The sequence below is a fragment of the Electrona antarctica genome (assembly GCF_951216825.1).
Source record: "Electrona antarctica genome assembly, chromosome: 4".
Taxonomy (NCBI): domain Eukaryota; kingdom Metazoa; phylum Chordata; class Actinopteri; order Myctophiformes; family Myctophidae; genus Electrona; species Electrona antarctica.
Window position 1 is genome coordinate 8291205 of NC_136809.1, and position 17374 is coordinate 8308578.

At 43.1% G+C, this 17374-nt stretch overlaps 2 protein-coding genes across 3 annotated transcripts in view; one reads left to right on the forward strand and one right to left on the reverse strand.

Moving 5' to 3' along the window:
- The window catches only part of LOC306922204 (uncharacterized protein), a 104389-nt gene that overhangs the window by 76626 nt on the left and 10389 nt on the right, over nt 1–17374 (forward strand). The window lies entirely within an intron of this gene.
- On the reverse strand, nt 1957–9063 carry tmem109 (transmembrane protein 109). 2 transcript variants are annotated; one of them, XM_079499612.1, is made up of 3 exons: nt 8612–9063; nt 7129–7231; nt 1957–5056 (listed from the first exon to the last, which is right to left on the reverse strand). In XM_079499612.1, exons 1-3 carry the CDS (start codon nt 8870–8872, stop codon nt 4665–4667), a joined length of 756 nt encoding a protein of 251 aa, XP_079355738.1. In that variant the 5' UTR covers nt 8873–9063; the 3' UTR covers nt 1957–4664. The 2 variants fall into 2 exon arrangements, with proteins under 2 accessions (XP_079355738.1, XP_079355737.1); XM_079499611.1 differs by having other exon boundaries at nt 7111–7231.

Consider the following 17374-nt stretch of genomic DNA (forward strand, 5'->3'; position numbering starts at 1 on the left):
ATTAGAGAAAGTAAAAGATGAGTGTTAATTTGCTGCTTTCTTTAGTTTTAGGGATTTTAGCGGTTTTTGACAGGGGGGCGGGGGCATTCGAGCATGGGGCTAAATATGTATATTTTTACAAAGTTTTTTTATTTACTCTAGTCCTACTAAACCCCAAGAAATTACATCTGGCCACAAAAGATCACGAGATCTACTGAATGTGTCAAACTGACATATTGAGCCTATAACACAGTGTGGCTTCCCCCCAGTAGGCTACCTTCACATTCAGTAGATCCTGTGATCTTCTGTGGCCAGATGTAATTTCCTGGGGTATATTAGGACTATAGTAAATAATAAAAAAAGAAATCGCCATAATATTTTGTAAAGAAATACATATTTAGCCCCATGCTCGAATGCCCCCACCCCCCCTGTCAAAAGCCGCTAAAATCCCTAAAACGAAAGAAAGCAGCAAATGAAGAAAAATGAACACTCATCTTATACTTTCTCTAATAACAACCTAAAACATGAACCTTGGTTGAAAACAACTAAAGTTGTCCTTTAATAAAAACAACACTTTTGTTTAGCTTGTGTTGGAATTGATCTGATTGTAGTCGTTACTATATTATACAGTATAGTGTTTGTTCAGTAATCTAATCTCTGAGGGCTCTTTTGTGTTTGTTTGATCACTTCCAATTTCATTGATTATATGGTATCCACAGACTACAGACTTGGAGAGACTATTTATTTGCTCATGTTTGGGAATGGGTGTGTAGGATTTTACCCAAAGTATTTTCTGTACCAGAAGTCAATACATCTTGATCAGTCATTTTACTATAGTGGACCTGTACGTGGGATGTTTCAGTGAAATATATATTTGTTTGGAAGCTGTCCAGAAATTGCCTAATCATGCAAGAAGGCTACAACCATAGACTGTAAAAATAAATAAATAAATAGGCTACAACACAAGACAATGAAACACGGGGAAGATTATCCATTAAGATTCATTCATTTTTGCACTCTCGATTATGGAATATTTCACTTTCTTTTTCATACATTTGAGCAAAAAAAAAATCCCAAGTCATATAATTTCAGAGCCTTTACTGCTCTAGAGGTAATAAAGCTTCATTGCCACATTCCTTATAAGTATAGGCTGGTGCCTGCCTGGTAAACAGTAAACACAGATCAAAGTACAAAAGTGACACAACCAACATTTCATCTCTATTGGGTGGAAACCTCATAATTATGTCCAACACTTACTTTTCAGGATTCAAATTCATTCAAAAATGGCAAAAGTAGCAGATCGGCAAGCTCGAAACACGTCACATTTCGAGCTTGTGGAACTATCTGACTGCTACTTTTGAAAAAACAGGTTTCTGCCTGACAGCAACAATTTAAAAAAAAACATCCATAGCAGAAATTCCCAACCTGTGGGCCGGGGCGCACTGGTGGGCCGTGAAAATATTTGATAAGAAATATACAAAACATATCGGTCAAAACATCGGTTAATCTAGGATTCTCCAAAACCAGGAACGCATCGGACGCAAAAATCTGACATTTTATGATTATATCGAGTTGTGTTTATCGGAGGAACTTATAGTAAACGTTAGTTAGTTCCACGCACAAGAACACAACAATCAAATGATTATTAAAATAAATGGGCTCTGAAAATGCACATGGCCCACCCACCTGACCACTTAACACGGCCGGCCACGTTTGTAATAAAAATCGGATATGTACTATTTTTTAAATGAACCCCCGTTCCTTGTCATAAATGCACATATCAGTGTTTTCAACAAGGCATGGATGGATGAATTAGTGGCTGGTCTGGTGCATAAGATCACACTGAAAAACACAGACATTTGACAAGTTATTTCAACTCATTTGCTAGAAACCATACTTTCTTCTAGCAAATAACCACTTAAGCCCTACATACATCATAGGACAAAATAGTAAATAGACGATCTACAGACCCATAAATCAGCCATTTTTGAGAGTTTCACTATTTTTTCACATTCATTTGCAAACAAAATATGGAGACATTTGGAAACCCCCTAGTATATGAAATAATTATAAAATGTACTTATTTATTTGATAGTAACCAAAGACCCCTGGAGATCCCAAACACAAGGAAAGAAAGACAGCATAAATCAGAACACACAGTCCCGTTTCTAGATCCCCAACATCTCCATGTTTACCAGCTCATTACCAGCTCATCTCCATGTTTACCAGCTCATTACCAGCTCATCTCCATGTTTACCAGCTCATTACCAGCTCATCTACCTGTTTACCAGCTCATTACCAGCTCATCTCCATGTTTACCAGCTCATTTCTGAAAACCACGCACCCCATTGCTGCGATTTTGAGGTCATTTGACAAAAAGGAAGTCGCACCGACAGCAAAAACCTGAGACTTGTGAGTAGGGCTGAAACAATTGACTATTGTATGTGCGACTCTTCTATCAATTACTTTTCAGATGAATTAAAAGAATTGATGCAAAAAAACATTTGAATAGATTTCTGTGTCGCACAAAGATAGCCGATCTACAAGCTCACAATTTGTCTCCTGGTTGGTGAGTCTTTGTGAGCTTGTAGATCAATCAGAAGGCTGGCAAATGGTGAATTCCCCCCCCCCCCCCCCCCCCAAATCAATTATTTTTATTCAAATTGATTATCAAATCATTTTCATAATTAAATCAATAATTAGATTAGTTGTTGCACCCCTATACTCGTTAGGCGTGCCCGAGCGAGCAGACCGTGTCCCGAGTTGGCATACCGATGTCAGGTGGACGGAATAGTTATTCATCTGCATCTGCTATGACAGGCGCACATCATTTCCTCTCAGCCAAATGGGAGGCCATCGTAGCCCAGTGATTCTCAACCTTTTTTCATTTATAGGACCCCCAGTTTGATATGATTAGGCCAAGAACCCCTATTTGATACTTTCTTTTCTTTCTTTACATCTCTGGAACCAGAGATTACATCTCTGGAACACTGTAAAATGTGGTATTTGTATTCTTTTTTTGTATTATGTTAAATAGCTATATTCTGAAAGCAATCATTGCTAGAGACTGTTTGGGTCTCCCCATCTCTCCTGTTTGGATAGGAATTTGCTCCAGTAAGGAGAGAGAACCCATATGATACAGGATAATTTGATCCAATAAGGAGAGAGAACCCATATATGATATGATCCAAAAAGGAGAGAGAACCCATATATGATCCAGTAAGGATAGAGAACCCATATGATACAGGATAAACTAAACAAGTCAAATTGGAAGTGATGACACAAATGTGTCAGCAGACAATATTGGAATCGGAACACTGAAAATTGAAGCTGAAATGGGTTTGCTCTCCTGATTGGCTGAAATTGGCAACCCGCCTGAAAATGTATTTTCAGTTTATTAAAGAGCTAGAGAGATGGGACCTCTGTCACTGAGCAAATGCACTTGACTATAGCAATGATATACCATCAGGATATCAAGCTAATTAACCAAACGTGTTGTTTTAACCAACACACTTGCACTACCTTTAAAGGGACACTTCACCCCTTTTGCAACCAGCTCTTATTTTATGATGTTTGGGAGACGAGAAACTACCCTCCCCCTATACAAGGAGGAGCAGTGCACCAACGCATTATGGGAATTGTAGTCCAGGAAGGAAGTGAGCCCAGTGTCCATGACATCATGGACACTTTGAAATACAAAATATCTAAAAAACACATATTACCCACATAAAAACCCCCAGGAAAGTGTTTCTTGTCTCCCAAACATCATAAAGATAAGATCTGGTTGCAAAAGGGGTGAAGTGTCCCTATAATTTTACTCTGAGGGTGTACAAAGTAAGCCATTTGTACAGTCTCAGAGTGACAGACCCGGCCATAACAATCCATTTGAGCCCCTGGTGGTTCCCGGACGTGACATTGACAAACGAGCCAATGAAAACAACGGGTGGAGAGCCTGGTTCGCGAAACACGCTGTTCTCGAGAGGCATAGGCCATAGCAGTTGTGGCCATTTTGTAGTTCCATCATTCCAGACCATATTCATTATTTTTCCCATATTTATATAAATTATTTTAAGCCTAGAATCAAGCCACCCAGGATCCTGGTGAATCCATAAAACATTTGATTCTGTGGAACAAAAATATTGAATATTTAATTATGATATACTATATTTAATAAATACACTTGTTTTGCGGTTTTCAATTATTTTTTACACCCACAGAATCAAATGTTTTGTGGTCATGATTCACCAAGAATCCTGGATGGCTTGATTCTAGGCTTAATATTTTTAACTAATGGGAAAAAATGAATGGGACCGGGTCTGGAACGATGGAAACCCAGAAAATGAATGGGACCGGGTCTGGAACGATGGAAACCCAGAAAATGAATGGGACCGGGTCTGGAACGATGGAAACCCAGAAAATGGCCGCCACTGCTATAATGCCCTGCGCGTGCTCCAGCTCCACCCCTCACTCGTCTCTCCACCTCTCCATCTCTATCACTCGTCTAGCCGCCTCCACCTCTCCATCTCTATCACTCGTCTCTCCACCTCTCCATCTCTATCACTCGTCTAGCCGCCTCCACCTCTCCATCTCTATCACTCGTCTCTCCACCTCTCCATCTCTATCACTCGTCTAGCCGCCTCCACCTCTCCATCTCTATCACTCGTCTCTCCACCTCTCCATCTCTATCACTCGTCTAGCCGCCTCCACCTCTCCATCTCTTTCACTCGTCTCTCCAGAATCTTCACGGTCTCCTCCAGGTGCACGGTTTTATCGACGAGTCCCGTTGTCCCGCCGCTCTGCGAAGAGGAAGAAGGCCCGATGCCCAGCAGCACGCACACGCAGACCAGCGCGGCCAGGCGGACCGCCATGGTCTCCGTGCCCACACTGCGGTCGCTCAGGATCAGCCCGAACATGGCCAACGCCACGGCCAGCTTCAGCAGCCACAGGGCCCGCCGCACGGTGGACGCCACCAATCGGAAGGCCAGAGAGACCAGCCAGTAGCCCACGAGGGCCAACGCCACCCACTGGCCCACGAAGATCACGCCCTCCGGGGAGACGTGGTCAAAGGGGAGGGACACTGGAAGAGAGAATGTGGGAGAAATTATTCAGTCAGACTTTTTTTTCTTCCATATTTAGCCCTTCGCTAAATCCCACCCCAAAAAGCGATTGTCCAATGCCAATGCAATAGTTTTAGCAACTGCTGCTATGCAGGTCAAGCTTTCGCCACCTCATAGCTGTCAATGTTATTTTTTGCATGGCTGTGTTGTTGAACATACACGGCTTAACGTCGAGAACGTTACACGACTGACCCACTCATGTGATGGAAATAATACTAATGACCGTAGTCTTACCGTGCAACATGAAAACTCCTGTCAGGTGGTCGTTAAAAGTTGATTTCTCCCTCTGTCATTTCCTCATATTTCTAGTTTATTTATGTCATGCAAATTTGTCCAGTGCATAGCCTACTGCAGGCCCGGTTAACTAGATTTAGAAGACATTGTGATGCTCTTGCTACTGAAATGATCGATTATTTAGATGGAGAAATTCCGTCATTTAACATGCATCTATATGGGGGAGGAGGACCCTGTCTCCTCGCTGCTAACGTGCCTATTGGACAAGGACAGGTTGGGGAGGGACTTAGCCAAGGGCTAATTGTCAGTTTGTTAACACTGAAGAGCTGGAGCTCAAATGGGACACACACACCATGCACGCATGGGGAAAAAGGCAGTTTTAGGTGATGAGGTGGTTAGTAAAAATCACACTTGTATGAATTGAGGGGCGCTCTTATCATTCATAATCACATTCCGTGCTCAGACAATCAGCTGAGCACATTCCGTGCTACGGACACACAAAGCTGTGCATAGGAGTCCGGAGGTAGCCTGGTTAATAAACCAGACCGAATCAGCCGTTGGCAAAAAAAAGTTGCCTACCAGCGGATTACGGTCTGGCGAGGCTCAGTAGCACGCCTCTTTCCTACAGCAGAGAACAGGTCGGACCAATCGGGACACGGTATGCAATATAGGCGGGCTTTGGTACAGTGACGTTCAATGCTTGAGACCTTTGACTGACAGTAGCTCTGACCAATTGCGTCAAAGAGAAAATGTTCCCCGGGAAATGAAATCCAAGTGGAGCCAGCCCAGACTGATATACCGCGACAGTGTTGTGTGATATTAGTCTGGCTTATTAGCCAGGCTAGTCCGGAGGGGCTAGCGCCCCTCAAAAACAGAGATGTGTTTGGGTGAGCAGTGAGTGGCTTATCACCACGCCGTGACATCATGTTGTAGTTTTCGGTGATCACCTTATCACCTAAATCTGTAGTATGAATAGGCCTCGAGTCATAGCCATGTACCAAAGGCCACCCCACCACCCTAAGGAACAGTACCCACCTGTCAACATAGCCATGTACCAAAGGCCACCCCACCACCCTAAGAAACAGTGCCCACCTGTCAACAATCGGGCTGAACAAGCACTGAGCCCTAATGCTTTTTTTTTGTCTAAATGTAATTTAATTTCAAATGAAAAACATCTGGCATCTTTCGGCCTCTAGTCTTAACAACATAGGCCGCCACACAGCCATCATCATCTTGATTATTCGATTAACCTACATGGACAAGAATAAGCCGGTCATTGGTTCTAAATATCGGTTTCGATTGGTTAATTGCCCGTCCCTAAAATTGACTTGAACACAGCAGCAGCGGTGAATCAATATGACACATTGTTTAGCTGCATGTGGATCTGTTCTTTTTGGAAAGGCGAAGCGACACACCACACGGTAACAAGTACCGTCACCATAATCCATCTCGCCCTTGTTTTTTTTCCGCCGACCTCACGCTAACCGCTCAGTGCGGCGGTTCTTGTACTCTTTATTTAGTTTTACCGAGAATAAGGTTAGAAATAATTTTAGGGTTAGGCATAGTTTTACTGGGGTTAAGTTTAGGAATAGGGTTAGGTTTAGGCATAGTTTTACTGAGGTTAAGGTTTAACCGTTTAAGCATAATTTACTTAGGTTACTTTAGGAATACCAGGCTAAGCAGTTCCGCCGGCTGTACGCCTGGGGCGAGTTGGTCAATGATGGGCGACTCGTTTGGTAATGGTCTTCCACCACCACACCATGCCATGAATTAGGCTAACCTTCACCGTCTAGATTACCGTCTAGTCCAGCAGCGAGGAGGAAGTGTGCCAGGTACTGGGTCAGGACGTTGACGCCGCTGGCCACTGCTGCAGCGAACACACCCAGGACCTGAGAGAACGCCTGAAGGCAGAAAGAGAGTACCAGGGGAGGTTGTGTGAGTGTGTGGAAATAAGATAAAGAGTTTACATTTGTGCATTAGTGTGGGATAGAATTAGATTTGGCAGCTTGTTATGGATAAGTTATAAGTACTTTAATCGGTACTTTGTTTTGTAACAGAGTATTTCTACATTGTGGTATTGCTACTTTTACTTAAAAAATCAGAGTACTTTTTCCAGTGACTATATAACTTAAACACAGTGGTTCTCGAGGTGGGATTCTGGAACCTTAAGGGGGTCCCAACTCCCCAGCTAAATGATGATAGTTAGGAATCAAATGGACCCTTACAGGCTAATCGAGTGGCAAAGTGAGTGACAAAGTGCATTTAATGTTGTTTAAAGTCATTTAATGCAATCAGATGTACGGGTTGTCAAGGCCAGAAAGTAGTTTTTGCCACTCAGTAGTGGATATTACGATACATTCCCGCATAACTTTCAGGTATGATGATGATGTCACGCGCATATACCCTCTATATTGGGATCATAGAGATAATAAAATGTTATCATTGTTAATGCGTCCCTGGAATTAAAAGGTTTTGCTGCATCACAGCTTGTAAATCTGCTATTTTCAAAAGATTGAAAACTTGAAACGCGACATTCTGCATAATGACTCCTTCAAAACAGCTCTCAAAGAGCACTTGGGCGGCTGCAATTCCAAACTGGCCCCTGTAAAGAAGTTAAAGTCCCCCCTTATTTTTGAGTGGTGTAAACCACTCCTACGACTGGCTTTGTTAGTTTACGTGTCTGTCTGTCTGTGCTCAAAAAATGAGCATGGTTGCTACGGTCACCCAGTTCACCCGGGTGTGATTTCATTACGTCAGACATGACGTCAGATCAGAGCTGATCAGGCTATATAAGACCTTACACCACTCAGTTCACACGGGTGTGATTTTTCTATACTTATATAGTTATCTATATCCCCCCCTTATTTTCTAACCGTGTATCTGATGATTGTTTCGTTTTTGCATAGAAGTGTATATATTTGTATCATGTCTTTAAATGTTCTGATGAATTGAAAATAGAGAACAAATCTTAGTGCTTTTTATGGTTTTATATCCTCTTTTAGCAGATTTTGTATTGACCTGTACTTCCCATGAACTGTACCCATTCTACTAACTGTTAATGCCATTTTCAATCAATCAATCAATCAATCAATACTTTTAGTGCTTTTAAGTAGCTACTGTACATTTTGATGCCAATACTTTTGTACTTCTACTCAAGTACATAGAATTCCTGAGTTTTACTACTCGAGTAGCCTATAGTTTCTATAAGAATTGACACTTTTACTTAAAAGTAAAACATGCGAGTTCAGTACTTACTACTACTTTCCACCATAGTATCTCACCTTCTGCACAGAGATGACAGTCTGCTCACCGGCCACCTTTCCCAGGTAGCTCTTGGCTTCCTCGTCCAGGTTGGACAGAGCCGTTCTGAGCCTCTGGATCAGGCCGTCAGACTCCGACACCTTCTCGAAGTCATCGTGATCGCCACCACCACACACACATGACGTTGCCAACAAGAACACACACAACAGACACTGGTGCAGCAGCACTGTGTGCACAGCAGCTCTGCTGCTGCCTTTTTTACAGCGACCACCTGGAAACATGACTGTCTGTATTCTGGAGCCGACTACAGCTGGAGGAACAGGAGGAAGAGGTTTAAAAATCTACAAGGTAAGCGTTTAAAATGTGCTATAGGTGTGTCATAATATACATAAGGTCTTCTTTTCCGCCGAGGGGCTCATGTGAGAAGCAGTGGTGGCACAACAACAAGGCAAGAGGAGGAGGAATAGTAACATTTTCCATATCCTGTTTAGAAAACTTGTTCCACTGATCGTTGAAAGAGAATGTCTGCCCCCTGCTGACGATGTTGTGTAATGACTGACTGGAGCCTTCACGTGATTTCTGCTGCAAGGAAATCACACAAATCATCAGAGAGAGAGAGAGAGTTTTCAGTTTTCTATACTATTTAAATAGTTTAAAATGCTGCCAATGCTGCCATTTGGCCCAAAGTGACAGATTGGTGCTATTTGTTTAAAAAAAAGCTTCAGTTTCATGAGTTTATACCCTCTATATATACCAGTAAGACGCCCTGAGGGCGAGAAGCGAGCTTGCAGAGGTCGCGTGCACGCATCCGCCTGGGTGACTGACGGCAGACTGCTGGGCGGCAGACTGCTGCATCCGCCTGGGTGACTGACGGCAGACTGCTGGGCGGCAGACTGCTGCATCCGCCTGGGTGACTGACGGCAGACTGCTGGGCGGCAGACTGCTGCATCCGCCTGGGTGACTGACGGCAGACTGCTGGGCACGCATCCGCCTGGGTGACTGACGGCAGACTGCTGCATCCGCCTGGGTGACTGACGGCAGACTGCTGGGCGGCAGACTGCTGGGCGAGCGCTGGCGCTTTGGCATGGGGGGTCAGATCAACATATGGAATGAATTCTGTACTGGCCATATATGGAGTGTGTCTTGAGTGTGCAGGGTTTTATGAGGTCAGATCAACATAATGGAATGTCAGAACAGGGCGCCGGGCCTTCATTTCCGGGCCTCTTGAGAACTCTATTACTACTATTTTTTTCCGGCTGCCGGGTACGGTTGCACTAATAACTTTGGGGCGGGCCCGTCTACAGTTTGAATGGACAGGTATCAGTAACTTTGGGGCGGGCCCGTCTACAGTTTGAATGGACAGGTATCAGTCAAAAGGGAGTCACAAGAAGTATAGGACTGACAAACCATATATGGAGGCGTGACCTGACTGACAGACAGGTTTTGCAGGTTTTCATAGTAATCTGGGACGGTCGCAATAACATGTATAATCGTTGCTGTTGCCGGAGGAAACCTCATAACTCCATTTTTGAGGTTATTGATTTTTGAGTGGTGTAAACCACTCCAACAACTGGCTTTGTTAGTTTACGTGTCCACGTGTTTGTTCGTACCAACAAAAAAAAATCACACCCGTGTGAACTGAGTGGTGTAAGGTTTTATATAGCATGATCAGCTGTGGTCTGACGTAATGTCTGACGTTAAAGATCTTTTGCTAGGTAGACTCGTCTTCTGATGTGATGATTTGTGACCATGAAGTTGATTAAGCTGGAGTTTTTGTCCGATGTGAGGTATTATATAAGGTAAGGTATTATATAGCCTGATCAGCTCTGATCTGACGTAATGAAATCACACCTGGATGTGATTTCACAACTGGCTTTTTTTGTGCAGAGAAAATGACCATGGTTGCTACGGTCATCCAGTTCACCCGGGTGTGATTTAATTACGTCAGAAATTATTTTGAACATAGCAACCATGCTCATTTTTTTCTGCACACAAAAGCCAGTTGTAGGAGTGGTTTACACCACTCAAAAATTAGCATGGTTGCTATGGTCACTCAGTTCACACAGGTGTGATTTCATTACGTCAGACATTACGTCAGACCACAGCTGATCAGGCTATATAATACCTTACACCACTCAGTTCACACGGGTGTGATTTTGAGTGGTGCAAACCACTCCAACAACTGGCTTTGTACCCGTGGGTACACGGGCCGTGTACCCGTGTTTGTTCGTACCAAAAAAACGAGCATGGTTGCTATGGTTAGTGTGTGACGTCACTGACATAGCTGATCAGACTATATAAGACCTTGCACCACTCAGTTCACACAGGTGTGATTTTTCCCCCCCATAAATCAGTGCTATTGAACACCCTTTACGTCTGTGTGTTGTTTCAAAAAATATTGAACCAATGGAAAGTAGTAAAAAACGCATTGGACTAAACCTCTTAACTCCATTGGACCCTCAAACAAACTGTCAACTGTCAACTCAAACTCCACCACCTTTATCCTTCTCATGCAAGTAATTGACAATATCATTATCTAATGTCACAACACCAACTTTGATGAGGCAGTATTGCATCGTTTAAAAAATATAAGGTTTTATTAATTTCCTTAAAAATGTATATTTTTAATTTCCTGAAAAATGAACATTTTGGAGTTATGAGGTTTCCTCCGGACAGCAGAGATATATAACTACGCAATGTGACGGCCGTAGCTCAGATATGCTGTACCCCCTCCAACTGTAATTTACCCATTTTCAACCATTTTTTATTTTATTTTGACACTTGATTTGTGTGTGTGTGTGTGTGTGTGTGTGTGTGTGTGTGTGTGTGTGTGTGTGTGTGTGTGTGTGTGTGTGTGTGTGTGTGTGTGTGTGTGTGTGTGTTCTTTTAACCTCTGAATCTAAGCCCTCATAGTAGGCCTGGCCTACTCACGCTCATGTAGACCTATTTGTATTTGGCCCCTCATTTGTAAATTAAATGCATATAAGATGTAATATAAAATAATTGTCTACCAAAAATCTGATGAGCAACTTCATTTCATTCATGAATCGAATTAGCCTTGTAATAAGGCTAAATGCACACTAGACGGCGACATTCTTCTTCTTTATAAACTGTAAAGTGAGGACAACAGGGTTTTTATAGAGAAATGGAGCTGTGCCTTATTCACTCAACACTGTGACAAACACACACATTCCCAAAACGTTAACTAAACATTCTGGGGTTGGAAATGAAAACAACATTGAACTAAATACCTGTGGTGATTTAGCAGACATTTGTTTGTGTAACCTCATGTGTTTGTGAGAGAGAGAGAGTGAGAGAGAGAGAGAGAGAGAGAGAGAGAGAGAGAGAAAAAACTGAATTCTTCACTGTAAGGATGTCTGACTGGAGTTCATGTTTTTCCTAATTTATTTCCTTACATGTGCACAGCACAGCACAACACGCATGCACGCACGCATGCACGGACTCACTCACTCACTCACTCACTCACTCACATACACAGCAAAATCTTCAGAGTTAATTTACTCATTTGTGACTGAGTAAAATTAACATAAAATTAACATTCATCTAAAAGCACACGTGTAATACTGAGAAAGTAATTCTGAAATGGATATTATGCGTAATGACTACTGTAAGTTGATATACAGTACCTATACCTTTGTTATGTTTACTCAAAATTAGTGCATGTTCATGAGTAACCTTTTGAATGCAGTATTTCTGCATTGTGCTATTGCTACTTTTACAGTAAAGTATACAGTACTTCCTCCACCACTGTTCCTGAGTTGGGGAAAGAGCCTGCAGACAAACCCCACCCCACCCTCCATCTTGTGGAGACCAGATTGAATTACGGACAAACAAACTGAAGACTTGTGGAGGAAGTTAGGATAGGGCATCATGTCAGGCTGGGATGAAGAGAACAGAGCCTGTATGTTAGGATAGGGCATCATGTCAGGCTGGGATGAAGAGAACAGAGCCTGTATGTTAGGATAGGGCATCATGTCAGGCTGGGATGAAGAGAACAGAGCCTGTATGTTAGGATAGGGCATCATGTCAGGCTGGGATGAAGAGAACAGAGCCTGTATGTTAGGATAGGGCATCATGTCAGGCTGGGATGAAGAGAACAGAGCCTGTATGTGCAGGAGCAGTGCTGGAAAGGAACTAATAGTACATTTACTCGTGTGTTGTACTTGAGTGCAATTTTAAGATACTTTCTCTGCTTTTCCTACTTCTACCTCTGAGATGTAATATCTCAGAGGCAAATATTGTGCTTTTAACTCCCCTACAATTACTTGAAAACTTTAGTAACAAGTTTAGGCGACTTTGACGATTATAGATTATTACGCAAAACGTACACTAACCACTTAAGCCCCATGGTATTCTTCTGCATCTACAAGCTCTCAATGCGTCACATGATCACATCATCGCTTGTTGATCTGCTATTTTCAAAAGATTTTGGAAACTTTGGAACACTTTTTCTGCAAAGTGAATAACTATTTTGTTTGGCACATGAAGGATATTTTGATGTCAACACGTGTGTATGTGTAGGCCTACTTATAATCTTCTTGAATATAGGCCTTTGACTTGTAACAGAGCATTTCCACATTGTGGTGTCTTCTTTTACTTGAATAAAACAAATTCCAGTACTTCACTGAGCGAGGAGTGGAGAGGACACCATGTCAGGCTGGGAATATAAGAGAACAGAGAGAGTATGTGTGGGAGAGACAGACCACAGAGATAAAGGCTGCTCTGTGTGGAGAGATGAGACACCGGAAGAGGGCTTGATTTGGGGGTCCCCCAACCCTTCAGAGACAGTTAACTGGCTCTTCTCAAGCGGTCAGGATTGTACACGATGAAAGAGGGAGAGAAAGTGCTTATCATCGCTGTCGGGAAGAAACCTCACATGTCAAAAATGTTTTTTTTAAATACTTATCTAAGAAAAACACCTTGTGAGCTTGTACATCTTCTATTTAACACCTTGTGAGCTTGTACAATGTACATCTTCTATTCTTGTGAGCTTGTACATCTTCTATTTTGTTACGTTTGTGCAACACTCTTGTATGACGAAGTAGGGCATTCATTTACGAAGAAAACATACAACATTTGGAATATGGATATAAGAGGTTTCCGCCCATGTAGTAGGATAGTGTTTTCTCCATCTTGAAACCTGATTCCCAAAGGAGCCATTTCAGCTTGCATTGACTTCACTAGACCAAATACCATGCAGTATGATATGGAAATGCTACTTTGTAGTAGCAGTGGTTTATTCAGCATGTTCTCTGTCAACAATGCTGTCAGAAATGCAATTTTGCATCACGACTATAATTCACCCATGGAGAAAACAGTGGTTTGGTATGTTTGGTAAGGGAAGAACACACAGTTATGAGATTGCATAGTTCCAGATTTGGCTGACCTCCCGAGATTTACTTTTAAAGTTGAGCTGTCACACACACACACACACACACAGACACACACACACACACACACACACACACACACACACACACACACACACACACACACACGCAAGCGTAGATGCATGCATGCACACTTGCACAGAACAGATGGGTGTGTTTTTTGGTCTGCACTGTAAACACTGCAAATGTCATAGCCAGGATTTGAACCCAGATCTCCCACATGGGAGACCAATCCTCTACTGCTCATCCAAGACAGAATCCCCACTTTGCCTGATATTAGTGCAAGAACCAAACCCCCAAATTAGGACATAGGCTAACCCACTACCGAGGCTAACCCTACCCTGAACTAGTCACATTTACCATTGACAATGAAAGGAGAATTTACGTCATAGGCCTATGTGTCTGAACAAATCAGCTTTTTGTGGAAACACAAACATTAAACGCCATTGACAATGAAAGGAACATTTTCGTCATATGTGTCTGAGCAAATCGATGTTACGTCATGATGATGTACGATGATGAAGAGCGTCCCTCACTTCACACGGGTGTGATTTTTTAAAACTCTCTACATAGGTAAAAGAACGCCTACCCTGAAAGGGGGCGGGTGGCGGGGGGTTCCAAGTCAATGCTTTGTCATGTTCTACCTGCTGGTTAATTGTTTTTACATCATACTTGCACAGTTGGTCTATGGGTAGTGTCCCTACCAAAGCCACCAGGATGCCAATATTTGGTAATATTTTTAATCAGCAACCTTATTATAGGCGGAAATAGCAAAAAGTTAAACCAATATTAATTTTGGTCCTACTCTTCTATTACAGGTAGAACAAAACTTGACCTTGATCTGTTGTGTTTTCCTACAGTTTCTTTCGTTTTCTTCTTTTTCTTCATAGTGATCTTGGATGCATGATACTCCCTTTTTTGCAATCCTTAGTTGATACGATGCCTTTCAGGCCTGGGAAAGCTTGTGCACATACAAGCACGCACGCACGCACGCACGCACGCACGCACGCACGCACGCACGCACGCACGCACGCACGCACGCACGCACGCAGGCAGGCAGGCAGGCAGGCACACACGCACACACGCACACACTATACATAGATTGTATAGATTGTGTGTGTGTGTGTGTGTGTGTGTGTGTGTGTGTGTGTGTGCCTTGGAGCCAAGCACAGTTGTTGACTTAAGAAGCTGCAGGGTCAATAGGTCAGGGGTCATACTCTTGGACATAGGGACAGATAGACACACACACACAGCTTTGCATAGGAGACGGTGTCCCACCGCTCAAAAACTATAGAATGTTGGGTTTTTTGAGTGGTGCAAACCACTCCTGTTTGTATCCGTGTTTGTGTGTACCTGTACGTGGGGCCCAAAAGAATGAGCATGGTTACTATGGTCACTGACATTACGTCAGACCACAGCTGATCAAGCTATATAAGACCTTGCACCACTCAGTTCACACGGGTGTGATTTTTGAGTGTTGCAAACCACTCCAACAACCAGCTTTGTTTGTACCCGTGTGTGTACCTGTACCCAAAGAAATCACACCCGTGTGAACTGAGTGGTGTAAGGTCTTATATAGACTGATCAGCTGTGGTCTGACGTAATGTCTGACGTAATGAAATCACACCCGTGTGAACTGGGTGACCATAGCAACCGTGCTCATTTTTTGAGCACAGACAGACAGACAGACAGACTAACAAAGCCAGTTGTAGGAGTGGTTTACACCACTCAAAAATGAGCACGGTTACTATGGTCACTGACATTATGTCAGACCACAGCTGATCAGGCTATATAAGACCTTGCACCACTCAGTTCACACGAGTGTGATTTTTTAAGTAGTATACAAAGCAGTTATGCAGCTGCAATGACATGAATCATGTGTGTGTTTAGAGAGCCATGGGTGTGCCGGTGTCGGCGGTGTGCAAGCATAGTATGAACCCAAATCTAAGACACCCATCCATTATTAATTTGATTATCTGCAGCTGTGTTGCTTACATCACACTGTACTTTAAGCATTCTGTTAAACTTTAGCTATTTTTGAAAAATCGTGAAAATGTGGCGCAAAGCTTTGAATATATTCTAGGAGCAAAAACATAGTCTCCGGCTTTTGGCCACCCGGCCTGGCGGAGACAAAAAGGAACAAAAAGGACAAAAAGGACAAAATGCATGACTATGCTGTTTTAATATACATAAGATTTTATTTAGTAAAAAATATAATATATGAAGGAATTAGTACAGAAATTGCTGTGAATATCTTTTGAGGCTAACACTGCAAACACAGTCAATTATAAAGGATTCTCTTATATGTTTATAAAGTGGAGGCAGGGTGGCCTGCCCTAGAGGTTAGTGGCATGTAGCATCCCCACAGGGGTCCTTGAGGGGGTTCCAGGGGGTCCCCAGCTAAATGACTTATAGTGAGGAACAGGGGTCCTTGAGGGGGTTCCAGGGGGTCCCCAGCTAAATGACTTATAGTGAGGAACAGGGGTCCTTGAGGGGGTTCCAGGGGGTCCCCAGCTAAATGACTTATAGTGAGGAACAGCTAGGGGTCCTTGAGGGGGTTCCAGGGGGTCCCCAGCTAAATGACTTATAGTGAGGAACAGGGGTCCTTGAGGGGGTTCCAGGGGGTCCCCAGCTAAATGACTTATAGTGAGGAACAGGGGTCCTTGAGGGGGTTCCAGGGGGTCCCCAGCTAAATGACTTATAGTGAGGAACAGGGGTCCTTGAGGGGGTTCCAGGGGGTCCCCAGCTAAATTACTTATAGTGAGGAACAGCTAGGGGTCATTGAGGGGGTTCCAGGGGGTCCCCAGCTAAATGACTTATAGTGAGGAACAGGGGTCCTTGAGGGGGTTCCAGGGGGTCCCCAGCTAAATTACTTATAGTGAGGAACAGGGGTCCTTGAGGGGGTTCCAGGGGGTCCCCAGCTAAATGACTTATAGTGAGGAACCATGTTGAGTTGTTGACGCCAATCTTGGAACCCGTTGGCAAAACAGAGTCTCAAGAGACTAGTTTACCCTAACAAGTCTATAACAGCGCTCAGAGTAAAATGAACAGATCTTACAGTGTATATTGGGGTGACGGGGTCCCAGAGAATAATAATTGTATCAAAGTAGGCGGTCCGTGACGTGGCTTAAGGCATGTCAAACTGGGATTCATTGAAATGAAAAAGGTTGAGAATCACTTCCCCAGAGAGCAGCATTGGACTGCTCACTGGAAGTTTAATTGATGTTGGTGTTGGCCATAAGCCGCTATATACTATATAATAACTAGAATTATAAAACCATCTATCCACAAATGACGATTTTACACTGCAAATGTACAACGTGAACATTTATGAGCGGTTTATGATAATAATGAGGGCTGTGTTTTCAAATA

Excerpts from the sequence above, each read along its gene's own strand:
- tmem109 (XM_079499611.1), bottom strand. The coding sequence starts at position 8,872 with ATGTTTCCAGGTGGTCGCTGTAAAAAAGGCAGCAGCAGAGCTGCTGTG. Across the intron at positions 7,232-8,611 it reads CTGTCATCTCTGTGCAGAAG|GCGTTCTCTCAGGTCCTGGG; the intron begins GTGAGATACTAT and ends TTCTGCCTTCAG. Across the intron at positions 5,057-7,110 it reads CGGTAATCTAGACGGTGAAG|TGTCCCTCCCCTTTGACCAC; the intron begins GTTAGCCTAATT and ends TCTCTCTTCCAG.